This window comes from Meleagris gallopavo, chromosome 16 (genome assembly GCF_000146605.3).
Source record: "Meleagris gallopavo isolate NT-WF06-2002-E0010 breed Aviagen turkey brand Nicholas breeding stock chromosome 16, Turkey_5.1, whole genome shotgun sequence".
NCBI classification, from domain to species: Eukaryota; Metazoa; Chordata; class Aves; order Galliformes; family Phasianidae; genus Meleagris; species Meleagris gallopavo.
This window is the reverse complement of record NC_015026.2, coordinates 9,230,143-9,247,482: the sequence shown is the minus strand read 5'-3', so window position 1 is coordinate 9,247,482 and position 17,340 is coordinate 9,230,143. Positions and strand designations below refer to the sequence as shown.

The 17,340-nt window shown below is 43.7% G+C and overlaps 2 protein-coding genes across 2 annotated transcripts in view; one reads left to right on the top strand and one right to left on the bottom strand.

Annotated features, from left to right (window-relative positions):
- Positions 1-12,132, top strand: part of LOC100540915 (E3 ubiquitin-protein ligase SMURF1) — a 12,612-nt gene extending 480 nt beyond the window's left edge. Inside the window, exons 2-11 of the mRNA XM_010719833.1 lie at positions 213-466; positions 1,517-1,721; positions 2,402-2,505; positions 2,826-2,940; positions 3,619-3,797; positions 4,676-4,813; positions 5,160-5,280; positions 6,740-6,941; positions 7,728-7,803; positions 8,463-12,132. Of these exons, the coding sequence (XP_010718135.1) occupies positions 213-466; positions 1,517-1,721; positions 2,402-2,505; positions 2,826-2,940; positions 3,619-3,797; positions 4,676-4,813; positions 5,160-5,280; positions 6,740-6,941; positions 7,728-7,803; positions 8,463-8,562 (1,494 nt within the window). The 3' untranslated portion in view covers positions 8,563-12,132. The remainder of the gene's footprint in view (positions 1-212; positions 467-1,516; positions 1,722-2,401; positions 2,506-2,825; positions 2,941-3,618; positions 3,798-4,675; positions 4,814-5,159; positions 5,281-6,739; positions 6,942-7,727; positions 7,804-8,462) is intronic.
- A 1,918-nt stretch (positions 12,133-14,050) lies between these two features.
- On the bottom strand, positions 14,051-17,334 carry LOC100540763 (urotensin-2 receptor-like). The gene is made up of 2 exons (XM_019620826.2): positions 17,122-17,334; positions 14,051-16,590 (listed from the first exon to the last, which is right to left on the bottom strand). The coding sequence occupies exon 2, from the start codon at positions 15,795-15,797 to the stop codon at positions 14,745-14,747; it is 1,053 nt and encodes a 350-aa protein (XP_019476371.1). The 5' UTR covers positions 15,798-16,590; positions 17,122-17,334; the 3' UTR covers positions 14,051-14,744.
- Between the last annotated feature and the right edge of the window lie 6 nt (positions 17,335-17,340).

The window sequence follows — 17,340 nt, the reverse complement described above, 5'->3', positions numbered from 1 at the left end:
GTTAATGGGATTTTTCTTTTTTTTTCTGTGAAATTTCTCTCTCCTTTTGCAGCTCTGCCTAAATGATGATGTTGCATGTTGAAGTTACTTTTAAGCTGCAAGGCTTTGTTACTTTCAAGGACAGATTACAAAGTTGCACTGCTTAGATGGAGGCTTCTAAAAAGGCGACATTAAAGTAGCTATCCTGCGCTTCTTTCCTGAGATTTTGGTAGCCTGGAATCTCTGAGAACCAAATTAACTCCCCCTCCCCATCTCCTGAATGTAATTGGTTCCACCTTCACTTCGGCAGTGCTTTAACTTTGTTTACTTTTCTCCTTAGAGACCTTAACAGTGTGAATTGTGATGAACTGGGACCTCTGCCTCCAGGTTGGGAAGTTAGAAGTACAGTTTCAGGAAGAATATATTTTGTAGATCATAACAACAGAACCACACAGTTCACAGATCCACGACTACATCACATCATGAAGTAAGAGGCTTGCATGATAAATAATTCATCTCAAGTTTGGATTCTTAAACCATTATTTTTGTACAATTTTAACTACAGTTAAAGCCTGGGAGTCATGAGGGACTGAAAAACAAATCACTGTGTAATGATATTAGGCAACAGATCCAAGGAGGTTGATTTCTGTGTGGGTCTAATCAGGGTCTGAATATTTGTTGTCAACCCTACTTCTGTCCAAACTTCACGCAAAGGCTCTGCAAAACTGTTTTTATTATGCTTTGCAGTCCCCAGGGAGGGCTTGCATATTTCTGCACAATGCTGGTCTTTTAAGTTGGTTTGACAAAACTGCACCAAGTTGTGTTGGTGAAAATATGCAGCTCTAGAAATGCTGGGATGTGGGGTAAGGATCTGCCAGGCAGTTCCACAGCACTCCACTCATGTCTCTCTGGCTTAGCAGTTCTAGTTCTAGTTCTGTGCTAACTCTTGGTGGACATGAGTTGGCTTTGTGCTCCCTTGAGCTCCAGACAACAGGAATATAAAGCCAACTGCAGTCAGGTCGCCTGATGCTGTGCACAGCCTGCTCAGGTTTAGCAGATTTAATAAATTCAAGCTCTGCATCATGCAAAAGCAGCTGCACTGTTACAGAACTGACCCTGGAAGAAGCCTGATTGTGTGCATCGTGCCTGAGTTCAGAATTTGCATTGGATCCAATTTGTCTGTGCTTGAAGCCTACTGCAGAATCTCTTATCTAAAAAATAAAATGGATCCTCAGCCCAAATAAAGGCGTGACCAATGAGGATGAATGTTTGAAGCTTCATCTCTCTGGGACAAGTACATATATCTCTTCCAATAATTGTAGAGGTAGTTCTATTCTACTGTGCTATCCCTACTTTGATGGAGCTGGAAAAAAAAATTCATTGCAGTTGTGAGATGGTTCCATTTATAAAGCTATTGTTTCACTAGAGATCTCTTTTCTTGTTATACTCCTCAAGAGAAGTACCAGAAAGTTTTATTCTTTTTACATCTTCCTTATTGTAACGCTTCTAGAATAAATATTTTGCTTTTCTTTCAAAGTCATCAATGCCAGCTAAAAGAGCCCAGCCAGCAGCCTCTGCCGGCTCCAAACGAGGGGTCTGTGGAAGAGGGTGAAGAGTTGCCTGCACAGAGATATGAAAGAGACTTGGTGCAAAAACTGAAAGTTCTTAGACATGAGCTGTCCCTTCAGCAGCCACAGGCAGGTCACTGCCGAATTGAAGTATCCAGAGAGGAAATATTTGAGGTATTTGATGGACTCTTTACTACTAATATCAACTTCTCTTGCTCAAGTTTAATAAAACTGGTCTTACGTCAAGTCTGTTTAATGAGAGAGAAGTGGTGAATCCAGTGGTATCATATGGGTCATCACAACTCTGATTAAATTAAAGACATTTTTTTAGTTTCATGTTTTAACTTGGACATTTGTAAGAATGAGTAGTTTGGGGTTCTTTTGCAAATACAAATTTTTAGCTGCTAAAAGTCTTTCACCTTACATGAGGAAAGCTGGATTATGTAAACTTCACATGGATTTTGCTGACAAATTTGAGCATTCTTTTTCATTTACAAATGACAGCAGTTGAAAACTTAAAAGGAATGGCATCTGCTTGCTATTACCATTTATGTGTGTAGGCATGTAAAAGGTAACTCTAATTGGGCATTCTTCTATTCTTAGATTGGATTATTTTTTAAGTACCTTTGTAGCAAAAGGGAATTAAGCTTTTTGTGGACTTTACACCAACAAATATTAGTGTTGTCATTGAAATGTGCTTTAGATTAGCCCTTTAGCAGAATGTTTTCTGTAGCGGAGTAAAAATCTATGTGTTATACTAATGCTTCTTAGAGCTAATTAAAAGAAAAGAAATAAAATGTCTAATCTGTTAAAAAAAAACCCCAACCTATAAATATATGTGTACACATGTGCAGGAATCCTACCGTCAGATAATGAAGATGAGGCCAAAGGATTTGAAAAAGAGGCTTATGGTAAAATTTCGAGGCGAGGAAGGCCTGGATTATGGAGGAGTAGCAAGGTGGGATTTTAGTTTTTCTGACACTTTTTAGCAGTAAAATTGGTGTTTCTTTGTGTGTGTGTGTGTGTGTGTGTTTCAGTGAGTCTTGTTCAGACTTGATTTATTTAAATATGTCTCTGACAATGTTTAGGGAATGGGTAAGGAATGAGATGGCATTGTCTCATGGCTTACTAGCAATGTTAATTCATGTTAATTTCTTCACTACTTATAAACTAAAACCAAGCTAAGAAACTGATAACTGTGTTAATGGTTCACAATAACTGTTGTCTAAAGCTTAAGTGGAAGTTGCTTTCTTCTAAAATAACACTTTTTCTTGGCAGAGAATGGTTGTATTTACTGTGCCATGAAATGTTGAATCCATACTATGGACTCTTCCAGTACTCTACAGATAATATTTACATGCTGCAAATCAATCCAGATTCCTCTATCAATCCTGTAAGTATTGACTTCTGAGCAATATGTGTACTTCAAGAGATTGTCTCCTGCAGCTTATCATTGCAGCTGATTTTTTCATGGTGAGAACATCGACAGCGAAGCGGGGTAAAAACATGTTAACAAGTCTTGTGTTGTTATGGTACAGAGGAGCAGGGTTTGCATAGAAGTGACATGAGAGAAGAGTTCTCTTTTGATAAGTATCTGAATTCTTTTGGCTGTCATTTGAGACTCCTTGGTACTGGCTGGGGTGCTTGTTGTTTCTGGGATAGGTAAAAGTACTCTTCATTTTAAATACAGGTGATTGTGCAAACACTGCATCCTAAGCAGTGTCTGCTCCATGACTGTAGGGACTTGTAAGCCTTGTTTGCCCTTTCTCAATAAACTCCTGTGTTGTTTGGGTGTTTTCTTCCCCATTATTGGAGGCCTTGTATTGATGTAAGCCCTAAAAGGAGCAGCAGTTCTGTTTGCAAGGTCTAAAGTACTTGTGTATAATTTATTAGATAAAGCACAGAGACTTGTTTGATGTGTTTGATCATTAAATGCTTCTCTTGGTTATGTTACGAGGAAAAATTGTGGTTCCTTTTGCCCAGAGGGCTGCAGATGACTTACACTTAAAGAGCCACCAGGTGTCAGTGTTTGAGCGTCTTTGTGCTGCCTGATTTTCTCCTCTCTCTGCAGGACCATTTGTCTTATTTCCATTTTGTCGGTCGGATAATGGGTTTGGCTGTGTTCCATGGACACTATATCAATGGGGGGTTCACGGTTCCCTTTTATAAACAGCTCCTGGGGAAACCCATTCAGCTCTCTGATCTGGAATCTGTTGACCCAGAACTACACAAAAGTTTAGTCTGGATTCTGTAAGTACCGTGTTTATCAGTTGTCTTGCTGTGGAGAAGATTGTGCTTTGCAGAAAATAGAAGGGTCAGTAATGGGGGAGATGGGTACAGAATTCCCAAGTAACAATTTCTGTGTCAAAAAGCTCAAGGTATTTGAGGAAAAAAATGCTCATGTAAGCTGTGTTAGGCCTCCTTGTAGTAAATTAGGTTCTAAATTAAGTGTTGCATGAGTGTGGTAGAATACTACAGTATCAAAATCCTCAGAACTCTGTCCTGAGTTTGGAAGTACAACCTTTGGCCATAAAAAAAACATGGATTTAAAAAAAAACAAAAAAGAAACTAATATTGATTAAGAAGAAAATAAATGGAATTAATTTGAACTTTGCACATGTACAGCGTAGAACAAAATCCATCATCATGAGGTGTAGCTTTGGGATTCTCTAGTATTGCTTTGCGTTGTCACTTTTTCATAAAGACTGTTTTAAATTTATGTTTATAGTTATTGGTATGTTATTGAAAATAAAATAACTGTGATTTCTTCTGTGCTTCACTCATGATGAGTGTATGTGCTGTACATGACAGCAAATTGGATCATTGTGTGTGTGTGTGTGTGTGTGTGTGTGTGAATTTAGGGTTTAATTATTTGTTCATTATCCCAAATACTACTACAATTGTAGTATTTGTAGTATTAGAATGACAGCTCTGGTGGGGCTCCTCAGCAGGCAATAAGCCATACAGAAATCAGTGACTGTGGCAGCATTCCTCTAGTGGTGTGGAATGCAGATAGATGGTTACCAGGTTTATCCTGAAGACTCTGTGTGCTCAAATAACAAGCTGTCAGCATCGTCACTGCAAGTGATCAAAATTACAGAGCTTACCTTCTGTCTTTCATTTGTTAGAGAGAACGATATCACCCCGGTTCTGGACCATACTTTTTGTGTGGAACACAATGCTTTTGGAAGGATTTTACAGCACGAACTCAAACCAAATGGCAGGAACATTCCAGTGACAGAAGAGAACAAGAAAGAATATGTCAGGTATTGCAGAACAAATCCATATCCTGCACATGTAGAGAAAGGAAGGCAGTGAACACATTGCTTTTTTTTTTTAATATGGGTATTTCGGAGGGAAATACCTGAGTCATAAATTACCTGTTTTCATGCAACGTAACGTAGTAGAGCCTGGGAAGAAGAAGTTGTAAATTGCACTTTGTGTTGTCTGTTAATGGTGTAATAATTAAACGTTGATAGCAAAAGGAATTAATAATAACTTCTTTCATACAACAAAATGTCTTCTAAAAGTTCCTCTGTAAACTTTTCCAGCCTTGCTCTAAAAAGCCCAGTCTTATCCAGCTTATCACCCTGACTTTTTTTCCTCCCCCAGGTTGTATGTGAACTGGCGATTTATGAGAGGCATAGAAGCACAGTTCTTGGCTCTGCAGAAGGGTTTTAACGAACTCATTCCCCAACATCTCCTCAAGCCTTTTGACCAGAAGGAACTTGAGGTACACATTTTATCTGCTTGGAATATCAGTTCCTCATTCATACGTTCTGTACCCAAGCACTGATTTGAAAATAAATAACAACACAATTTATTGCAGTTTATATACCAGAAGGCTGTGCATTTGTTTAACCAGACACTTTCTGTTTTATTCTAGACTTGCTTTTGGGTTAGTGTTAGTGAGAGGACTGCTTGAACAGGGAAGACAAATACACCGTATTGTGTAACCAGGCACTAATGCTCAAAGCAGGTGGTCTGGGTAGAGAGAGGGAGCATTGCAAGCCTGAAGAGCTGCTGGCAAGACCTAACCTGTTGTTTGCCCCAGTACTTGTTTCCTTCAATGACTGTTTTAATGTGTCTGTTTCTATAGGCACATAAGTCATGGTTTACAGCAGCTAAAGAAGTGAGAGAGCACGTAGAAAATAAATTAATTTGTCTTTACGTTTAATCCTGAGGTATAGAGTTCTACACCATTTTTCTTCCTATTTTTTGTTTATTATTTTAAAGAAGGCAATAGACTATTTGAGGTATTGGAAGAAATAGTTTAATGGTAGTAGTTTGTGCATACCAATTGTTCACATGAAGTTACTGCGTTCCATGAGTTAGTTGTTTAAAAAGGCAGATTGTAAATCCAATTAATATTTCAATACTGTCCAAGTTAGGATAGTCACAACTGCCCTAATACTATAAATTAGTCTCAGTGGGTACCATCTTGGTGGCACAAAAAGACAGCTGCTAAATGGCAGCTCTTAGAATGGAATATTATGGGAAATTTAGAAGATGACACACATTTTGTTTTGAGTGATGATGTCTCCTGTATGCCATTTGTTTGTCGTTGCCAGGGTAGCTGGTTAGATTCATGGCCAATAATGACTTCCTCTTTCAATATTTTGCAACCTGGTTTCATCTGGAAAAGAGATTGAAGTAATCCGTCTAGTCTTTGTCAGACACTCTCATAAACAACATCAAAAAACAGCTGCAAAGTTTTTGTAGTTAGTGGTCAGTTATGGACAACGGACCAATTAGGATGTAACCATAAACTGAGCAGCACTTTCCTGTGGTGGGTTATTAGCAACTCTAGGACAAAGCCAGGTCAGGAAAATGATTTCTGTGTCAACTCAGTAGATGGCACGCCTTCATCCAAGTCTGTGCTGTATCCTCATAAAGATATACTGTACTTTTCAGGTAGGCTAGATTTAAAAAGCAGGTCTTGAATGGGCATTTGACTCTGATTTCTTCTGAAAATTCCAGTTCTGGTGTAATCCTGGGCTTCAGTTTCATTGCAGATTAACTGGGGAGATTTACTTCCTGTTCTAAACTGTTTTGGAGCGTTACTGTGTACCAGGAAGGTGGCTCGAGTGCATAAAGAATGCTGGGCTTTGTGCAATAACTCGATGTATGTTTTCATAGCTGCAAACCTGAAATGACTTTGAATGTTAAAGCGTTTTCTAATCCATTAACAGCTAATCATAGGAGGCCTGGATAAGATAGACCTGAATGACTGGAAGTCAAACACACGTCTAAAGCACTGCATGGCAGATAGCAATATTGTGAAGTGGTTCTGGCAAGCAGTGGAAACATTTGATGAAGAAAGAAGGGCAAGGCTTTTGCAGTTTGTGACGGGTTCGACGCGTGTCCCACTTCAAGGTTTCAAGGCTTTACAAGGTGACTGATGTGGAGGCTGAGTTAACATGCAGTGGGAGGAAGATTGGGTGGAATTTGTTGGGCCCTTCTAGAATATCAGCATGTTACTGGATAACTTGATCACTTGCAAACTTTTCATCCCAAGAGCAGTTCTACATTTATCAGTGGCTGCTGGTGACCACCTTAGTTGTTGCTGACAAGTCATGCAAGCTGAGCAGTCTGTCCTCGTGTAGCACTTAGGCTGGTGTCAATACTGGCTTATCAGTCTCTTACAGTTCTGTGGACTGACATTAGTATCACTGCATGAAAGCATATACGTGATTATAGAGCAGCCTGAACAATTCTTTTACATGAAAAATGTATTCCTATTGGTGGTGGGCAGCAAACCATCAGACTTTAAAGCAACTTCCTGAAAGTTGCAGTTCTTGTTGTCGGAAAAGGTAGCAGTGTCCTAGACTGTTGTTAACTGACAGTGAACTGATCTGCAGAATTCAAATACATAGTTCTGTTTTGCAAGAAAAGTCTTCTTACTTTTGAGCCTTTTCATTTTTGAAAGTATAACTGTGTGAAGTTTAACTGTTTTCCAAAATACTGGTCTGCAAGTTTGTTGTCATTAAGAGACCCATCATTTCTGATATCTCTTCACCATCTGCAAGTCTGACCCACAGACTTAGCCTACAGCATACTCATATCTGCATCTGGAACAGTAATTTTCTCTTGCCTTTTTATAAGTAGCAACATATGTGTGCACTAATGCTATTTTGTTGAAGTGCATTAACTAGAATGTCTGTTTGTAAGGTTCTACAGGCGCTGCAGGACCCAGACTGTTTACCATCCATTTAATAGATGCAAACACAGACAACCTTCCAAAAGCCCACACTTGGTAAGATGAAATGTTCTGCTTTGTCCTAAAAGTAGCCATCTCAGTCCTGGCTATGGATTAACCCGTGTGACGTGCTTAGATGTATCCAAGTGTGTTCTGCTAACTTGGAAATATCTGTACTCTGCAGCCAGCAAAATAATTGACTTAAGTTCTTATTGCTTGATTTATGTCTTCTATACCATCTGTGGTTTTTGTCTGCCCCAGAATTGATTATTCTGAACAGTGAGATGTTAATTTCCACGTTTTCAGCAAAAGTATTCACGGATAAATTACTCATAGCAATGAATCTTCATTCAGGATTAGAAAGAGTAGTTTTTAGATGTAAAATGTAAGAAAGGAATGCTATCTTCAGGCAGAGCAAGGAGCAGGCCGGCCTGGTGTCTTGCTTTCTTTGCAGCCTCTTGCATCTCCTCCTCCCAGACCCAGCCCAAGTAAGAGATTCCTGCTGCAGCAGTACAGTTACTTCTTTGATGTTGCCTCCTTTGGCCATTGGAGGGGCTGAGGCTTTGATGTTGATTTTACAAATGCTATCTTTATGTAGCTAATCTAGGGTTTGTATGTTCGTTTTGTTGTTGTTGTTGTTGTTGTTTTTCTTTTTTTTTAATTGCAATAAATGTGTTAGATTCATAATCTGCAATGTGTTGTTATTTTATCTCCAGCTTTAACCGGATTGACATTCCGCCTTATGAGTCATATGAGAAGCTTTACGAGAAGCTGTTGACAGCTGTGGAAGAGACATGTGGGTTTGCTGTGGAGTGAAAAAGCAACCAAAGGAAACAGATGCTAGCTCATGGACCACCAAATCAAAAGCTAGAAGAAGCTTGCTGTGAACTTCCTGCTAAGCTGTCTGAAGCACCGGAACTCTGGACAACTTGGAGATGGGTTGTTTCCCTTCCACTCTTGGTGGATGATGGTGGGGGCAGGGGCTTTTGTTGGTGGTTTCCAACTCTTTTTCTCCTTTGTTACAATAAGCCCTTCCCTCTTCTTCCATCCCCCATACAATGAAATGCAGCCAAGTTCAGCATTTGGCTTTGGATACACAGGATATTCTGCTAGATTTGTAACACATATTGTGATCGGGTCAATGACCTGTGGGTTTCGTTTTTTTTAATAGGAGATTCGCAGAGTAATTAAGAATGAGCTTGATTTGCTGAGGACATGCAGATGGTTAGGTGTGCCCGGTTAGTTTGTCTAAAATCAAGCTTGAACCCCGTGGAGTCCAGGTGCTGCAGTGTGTCTGACTGGCACAAGAATTTGCAGTGCACATTCTGAAAACCTGATTAAAAAGTGAACTTCTAGCAGAAATTACCTCCATATGAGCATTTAACTGAAAGGCAAAGAAATTCAAGTTCTGCCTTAGCAGGAAGCTCCCAGTGGAAGCTGTGGCTTACCTTGAGAAAAGCAAAAGAATTGGGGACAGCTTAAATGGTATTGTATGATTTCTTTTTGGTTGTCCTGGCTGAAACCTAATTGTTTTGCACATGAAAACAGTTATTTCCTCCTGCAGAATTACTTTCCGTAGTTTGCTCAGATATAATTACCTGCAGAGAAGCTTTGTAAGGAGGAGACAGAGGACAAAATTTATTCAATTTCAAAGCTGTGATTTCTGTGCCACTGTTTTACCTGAAATGTTTTTGTGACTTCATATTTGAAGACTCAAAATGGAATGGCCAAACGCTCAGTCAACAGAGCTAACTTCTGTTCTGATGTTTTTGGCCGTGTGAAAGGTTTATTTGGAGGCTGTGGTAAAAGGGTAACCATACAGTGAATACATTTTAAATGTTATGGAAAGCTATTGAAAGGATTTACGACTTCAGTTCTGTAAGGATAAGAATTTCTCCAGAGAGCCATAGAAGGCTATTTTTTCAAATACCTGAAACTAATATTAAAAGGTTGATTCTCTAACACATTGCTAAGGTAACTTCCCGAGGGAAACAAAAGCAAATCAAATACCTGAATCACTAACATTTTTTCCAGTTTGCACTCCGAGATCAGACAGTATTTTAACAAATAACACGGCTTCAGAAAGACCCAGTTATCTGTCAAACATGTCTAAACTTAAGTAAAGCAGGCTTGCTTGTATAGGATTTTTTTTCTTTGGCAAGCCTGATTTTTAGAGAAATTCATTACTGAAACATTTAACAGATGTTTTTGTTTATGGAATAGTGCATTGAAATTCAGCTGTGGGTAAAAGATTGTTCTTAGAAGATGTCTACTGGAATACTTCTATTTTGTCTTTTTTAAATTGAATTTGATAATAGCTTTAAACTGTGATAGGACAGAAAGTAGACACTTGCCAAAATTCTGGCATCATTCTCAGTTTTGTTTGTTTGTTTTCATTGACCATAATTCTTGTGATTTGTGGTTGGGAGTGAGGATTGCATTGGAGGTGTAAAATTGTACCATAGTGTGAGATTTGCACAGGGTTGCTCAAGGCGCTCATCCAGCGAGACTGTACAGGACAGAGGATACTTACACCCATGTTCTGGAGGAATCCTGTTGCAAATGGGGACCAGTTTCTGCAGTACTGATGACTGGGACACAAGTGAAATCATGTGTGTGTTTTGCAGAAGAGAAAGGAAATAGAACTGTCTGGAGATGAAGGTCTGTACAGTCTTGGGCTGAGCAGCAGAATCCCCATGGCCCTGGCTTTTCAAAATGGCTGTGAAGTCGTACCTGTTCATAGAGTGTATTTAATCCTTTCAGTACGTTTGAATGTGCAATAAACCAGTCAGATAGGAAAAACACAACGTGGATTATTGCCCAAAAGCTTTGCATGTAGTCTCATGTGGATTTTTCACTAAAAGAGTTGAAAAAACAGATGCTAAAGCCCACCACTAACAGAAATCCTATCACGCAAGCTCTAAAACTGGCTTGGTAAAAACCAAGTGAGGTGAAGGTGAAGGCCCTTTATTTGGAAATCTATAGGTCAAGTAGCTTTATGTCAACGACACAGTTGACATATGATAGTTCCTAATGTCTTTCCTAGGTCAGTGTTTTATTGAATGCACAAAATAAGAATAGGCAAGGATTGTTGTTTGCTGTATTTAAAAGCCCTTGTCAAGGTACCTCCTCCTTGCTGACAATAATGAGAATAGGGCACCGTCTTTTTAATTGTTTTAGTTCTTTTTTATACAGCTTCACCACCTCTCCCATTGTGTTGTCTTCGCAACTTTGTGCCACTTCAGTGATGATGAAGACCTTTTTTTTGTATTGTTCTGTATGTGCATTTGAGGCAGGCCTTAAAGATGGATGGATGGATGGTGGATGGATGGATGGATGGAGGAAATAAAGAAGCAAGGCAGTATGGGTTTTAAGTAATGATTTCTTCTTCCAGTGGCTGGTTTCAAGGCCAGGGAAGGATGAAACGCAAACAAGAGTTTGCATGGCTCAAGCTGTTGACTCTATGAGGTCTTGGACGCTGTTCTTATAACCTCAGCTGTCTGAATCTGTGAGTGTGTTCATTCCCAGTTGGTCTGCCAGCACTTGAACTGGTTGTTACTCCTCAAAACTTGCCCAAAGAATAACATAAAGTCTGGTGTCCGTTCAGTCGTTCCACGTTCCACCTTGTGCACACATGCGTCTTGGATCAGACCTGAAGGAAATACAAGGTACAGTGTGTCTTTCGTTCCTGTCCTAAAGGCAAACCTAAAAGCTGGTCCGTTGGCACAGACCTTCAGTGCTTGCCCTGATACTGCTCATCAGCCTATACTATATGCTCAGGGATGTAGGAAACCACCACTTTGCTCGTGTTTTAAATCGGGAAGAAATGAGGCTGTTTTATGAACGTTGGCATTAACTTGGGCATTATGTTAGACAAGACCCTGCTTCAGAAAGGCTGCTTGAAGCTCCAGGGGGTGAAATCGACGTTTGCTCAGCAGTATGTACTTTGTTCAAGTTGAGGTGGTTGTGAAATCCAATAGATTTTGTAAATTAGTGATCTGGCCACCAGGGCCCTCTGTAGCTCAGGTTCAGGGCCGCGTGGCACAGCAAGTTCCCAGAAACACAGTATGGATCTGTTTTTAATTTGTTAATTTTTGTTCCTCGACCACTTTATAATGTATTTTTTTAATTTATTATTTTGTAATGTCATGTTTAAGTATTGCTGCTATCCTTGTTATTCTTCCCACTGTTTTTATTGCAGATTTATTTTGTGAAAGTTGTACACTAATGTTTCATTTTATGTCTAAATCAAAGTATTTAAAGAAATACTAGTTCTATTTAATGTGGTTATGGAACCAGCTGGAATAAACAGTGATTGTATAGTAGGCTGGACCCAGGAGGTCATGTTCATTTTTGTTACATATGCAATAAACTCACAACTTTAAACTCTTGGTATCCACTGCTTCGTTAACATGTTTATGGAAGCCACAGGACACTCTCATAATGAAATGTGAGAGAGCTCAGCTGGAGATGAGGGTGGAGGACAGAGTCACGGTGTTAAAGGAGGCAACAACAAAAAAGCCTGTAGCAATGCAAAATACTCTGTAGGGTTAATAAATAACCCTGTTTGTTTTACAGACCCGGAGTGCAGTGTGATGAGGCTTTGCTGCTGTTAGCAGCGACCAGACTTGTGACTGTGAACATCGGCGTTGTCTGACAGAACTGCCTCACCTTGTGCTGAGTACAGGTACCTGCAGTGGGAAGCTGGGGTGGCTCAGTGGACAAGCTGGGAGAATGCAGCTGATTTCACAGGCTCAGCTAAAACTCTTCTTTTCGAGAGAGTGCATTCGTTTTATTCCTTCTCTGACTGTTTACCAGCCTTCAGCCATTCTGTTACTTTTCCAGAATCTCAGTTTTCAGAGGGAAAAAAAATCTCCTCTTTATGAGAGCTGGGGAAAAATTAATTAATGCTGATGAATCTTTGCTTTCCTGTACTTCTGTGAGTGGAGAAACAGTGGTATGAGTCTGCATGCAGACAGTGCTGGCAGTCAGCACGCATGATTCAGTGCTGCAGCACAGCCTTCCCTCCCAGAGCTGAAAGCTGGGGTTTCCTTCATCTCTATAGATTCTGTTTTTCTTCATATTTAAAATATATATTCTTTGAGCAACTTCACAGCATGGCCAAACACACCATCAGAGTGGATTCTCCAGACTAACCTAGTGGTTGTGGAGGGGCTGCTGTAGGACTCTTGCACTACATGAGCTTTTGGGAAACTGATTAACAAATCACAATTTCTCTTAAGAAATGTTACTGAACTTAAGTAATTCACTCTTTTGCAGAAGCTTGGCAGGTCGATTAAATTCCTCAGGTTAAATTTTCCAGTCTCTGCCTCCTTCTGCAGGATGTACAAAAACAGTCTGTGAGGAGTGCTGGTCTAGGAGTGGCGATTTGTGTTCTGATTTATGATGATGCTCCCGTGTCCTCGGCTCTCCGCCTGCCTGGGGGAAGGCAGCCCCTGCTGTACACTAAGAGATACTTGACCAAGGTACAGCAGAATGTATTTTAATTTATGAATGCTTTCTGCTGACAAACCTCTTTGTATTTTCTGCTGGTGGTTTGCAGTTTGATTCCTAGCTATAAACCCTCTCCATCATTTACTTTTTCAGGCATTTTTTTTTCACATGTGACTTAGGGTAATGCTAAAATCCTACAGCTTTGCCAACGAGCACTTACAGACAAAATCCCTTTAGGTGCGGTGGGGCAGGAAGGGATAATGCCTCTCTTCCTGATTTGGCTGACTTGAAATAACATCAAGCCTAAATGTATAACCCCTGTCTGCAATGGCTGAGTGGCTGAGTGAATAAGGCATACAGTGCCCACGTGTCCTGCGGATCCCCTTCCAGCCTTGACTGGGCATTATTTCATGGCTTCGATCCCCCCCTGGAGAGCAGGAGACCCTTAACCTGGGACCTGTGCTCTACTTGACATGAAATGAAAGAAAATCTGCCTGGAGCCCTTAGGGGCTGGCTGTGAGATGACAGAAGGGGGGCTGAGACGTCAACAGGTTAAGAATGACTTCTTTTTTCCTTTCACCACAACCTGGCTTTTATGGACCGCAAAAGAGGAGTGTTTAAAGGGAGGGTAAGTGTGGCTTTGCAGACAGCTGCTGCAGTGCCCTGCCAAGTCTGTGGAGCTCTGTCCCAGATTCAGAAGCAGCTGGCAAACTGACCGGGGGTTGAGCTGTGCCTGGAAACCGTATGGCTGAGCTGTGGTGGTTCTGGTACAGAGAGGGGATGGAGGGAGACGTTCCTGGAGGACCCAGGGGACCCTGGCATCACTCTTGGTATTTGGTTGGGTTCTAGAACAAGATCTGCAAGAGGAACCTGGATGTGGTGGTGAGGAGAGAATAAGAAAGCAATGTGAACTTAACCTGGTCTCTTCTACTGAGCTAACCTTGATCCAAGAAAGCTACAGACATTGAATTGTTCTGGGCAAGTATTTGGTCTGGGAGACTTTGGAATGGAATGTTAATCGGATGCTGACTAAATGAGTCCAGACAGATGGGACTGACCTGGGGACACTGCTCAGAGTCCCCCATGCCTAGGGCTCCTTATGCCTTTGCTCTGTTGGATTTCAAAGGCGAGATTTAACCCCTCCGGGGAACCCGTGGGAAAGAGATACTGTCCCCTTGTGCAGGGAGCATGGGCTCGTCTGAAGGTCTGCCTGAACCAACTGGGAACAGTGCTTCCAGAGCACCTGACATGAGAGGGGGCCCGGGGCTCCAGTTTCCTCCAGCAAAATGGTTTCTCTAACAAATCTGGTGATAGATTATTTTCAGTAGAACTACTGGTAGAAACGTAACGACAAGGAGCACATTTATCAAAAGGCTCAAGTGAGTTCAGTGATCAGAGCCACCTCACTTTTATCCTTTATTGCTACAACCTCACCCGGGTAGCAACAGCGTGCCACAGCCCTCAGCAAAAGGGCTGAGCCTCTGAACCACAACGAAGGGAAAAGCATCCGCATCTCTGCCACCTGCCCCTTGGGCACCCACCTCTCACAGACCACAGTCATCCTCTCCGGAGCCCCCCAGGGGTGGGACGGGGGCTGGTGGCTGTGCGGAGGAGCCCCGCTGTGCAGCCCGGTGGTGTCTCCGCAGGTACTCACTGTAGTTCTTGGAGAGCAGTGTGTAGAGGAAGGGGTTGACGCAGCTGTTGCTGTAGGCCAAGCAGGTCACCAGGAAGTTGATGGGGACGATGGTGGAGCTGCCCCGCTCCCCACGCTCGTGCCAGTAGAGGCTGAAGAGCTGCCACAGCCAGAAGGGCACAAAGCAAGCCCAGTAGGCGAGCACGATGCTGAAGATCATGTACAGCACCTTCTGCTTGGGACAGTGGCTGGTGTGCTTGGCGTGAGCAACAAGAGCCCTCTGGGACTTCCAGTAGGTCCTGGCCAGCTTGGCGTACACACAGCAGATGGTGACGCCCGGGGCGAGGATGCAGGTGTTGAAGAGGACAGTGAGGTACACCTTGTAAGGCCCCATCCGCCACGTGGGGTGGCACATACGCTTGGTCACCCCGTGGCGGTGGCTGGTGCGCAGGTCGATGAGGATCATGCTGGGCAGGGCAAGGAGGAAGGCCACCAGCCATGCCAGGAAGGTGAGCGCCCGCCGACGGTCCCTTGATCCGCGCAGCATGGCCAGAGGGCGGGCGACAGCCAGGTAGCGCTCAGTGCTCATGATGGTCAAGATGAAGATGCTGGCGTGCATGGTGAGGAGGTCGAGGCTGAAGAGGATCCTGCAGCCCAGGTCTCCGAAGTACCAATCCCGTACGAAGTAGGTGCACACCACGAAGGGGATGGTGGACAGGTAGAGGAGATCGGCCAGGGCCAAGTTGATGATGTAAACGTACATGGAACCGCTGCGCCTCATGGAGACAGTGGTGACCACCAGTGTGTAGATGTTCCCCGCCGCGCCCACCACGCACATGGTGCCCAGGATGCAGCCCAGGAAGGAGGTGGCCAGGAGGTCGCTGGCACTATCGGACGTGGTGTTGAGTTGGGTGCTGCCATTCTTCGGATAGCACAGCTCCGGGGTGCACGCGTCCGGCTCCATCCTCACTGCCCCCCTTGCAGCTGGGACGGGACCTCACCAGCGGCCACCCCTGAGGTCACCGCCCTGGAGGGAATCCCAAACTGCAGAACCGCAGCTCCTGGTTGTGTTGTCCCAGTTGCAGCACCCGCAGGAGTGGTAGCGCTCAGCTTCAATGTGTGGCTCTCTCTTGCACAGCCTGGAAAAGCCATCCTCCATGCACCCGCCTTCCTGCGGCCGAGGGAGGGACGAGGCAGGAGTGGAGGTGGGATTTGTCCCTCTGCCCTCAGCGGGGTGGAACACGGCGGCTGCTCCCACTGCCACCCACTGGGATGCTGGCACAGCTCCTCACTGGGAGGGAGTTGGGAAAAAACACTCATTTCTCCATGTCAGAAACTTTTCTCCCTCTTAGAGGATGGGAAGGAGAAAAGAGTGAACAGAGCAACACCCCAACCCCTCCCAGAGCTGATGGCAATGGGAACCTTGCACTGGCACCCACCCCTGTGGGACCTCCCTTCTCTGCAGCTCCAGCATTAAGGCAGAAGCAAAAAGCTGCTTCGAGCAGAGGCGAAATGAGTGATGCTGCCAGGAAAATGCAGCAGGCTCCTCTGGAGTCACATTAGAAACTTCTGCATCCTTCCAGGTCTGTGCTGCCAGCTATGCACCCAGGCTGATTGACTTTGTGCTATGGAGTGCACAGAGTAAAAGGGCTCTCCATGGGGCCACGCTCCTTGTAAGAAGGCATCGGGTGTCAAAGAGAAATCAGCACTGCCGGAATGCTCACAGTGTCCTCTTGCCTCCAGAGCGGCTCCATCCCCTGGGCACAAAAAGCACAGTGATAGGATAAGCGAGAGAGGTGCAGGATTGGGGGGATGGGGGACTAGGTGGGAGTTTAAAGTGGGGTAATGTGGGAGTACTGAGGGCTGGAGAGTGCTCGGGAACACTGTGGTAGTGCTAAAAACGGGAAGGGGGGAGGAGGGGGCAAGGCTAAAGTGGGTCTAGATTAGGAGGGAAAAAGTCTTAAAAAGGCTCTAAATCAAGGTGGAGGAAATCCTAGAAAGGGTCTAAATCTGGGAGAGGGAAGAAAATCCTGGAGGGTTCTAATTGGAATGGTGTGACGGGAGAGATGTCCTGCAAAGTCTCAGAAATGGGGGAAGAAGGGGAATCCCAGAGAGACCCCTGAGTGGGGCAGGTGGGCTTGGGACTGCAGCCTCACTTGGCAGGTCACCCCCACAAGGGACACGGGACCTCCATGAGGGACGTTGTGCCTCCCTACGTCAGGGCATCCCCGAGCATTTCACGGGACGCTCCTCCCTCCAGAGTTCATGGGACCCCAGATAGATCATACGCCTTCCGACGGTGCGGCCGTTCTACAGCGTTTTCCGCGAGCCGGCGCGCCGCTGGGCACCACGTGCGCTCCCCTTAGCCCCGCCCACTTCGTGTTAGCCCCGCCCCCTTCCGTGTTAGCCCCGCCCCTTCCCACCACGACACAGCGCCCGGATGGGGGCGGAGCGCTGCCGCCCGGAGGACCGCCCCCCGTGCACTCTATGGTACGTTCTCCGCGACG

What these genes read in the sequence shown, in the direction of transcription:
- LOC100540763 (XM_019620826.2), bottom strand. Translation starts at nt 15,797, where the DNA reads ATGGAGCCGGACGCGTGCACCCCGGAGCTGTGCTATCCGAAGAATGGC.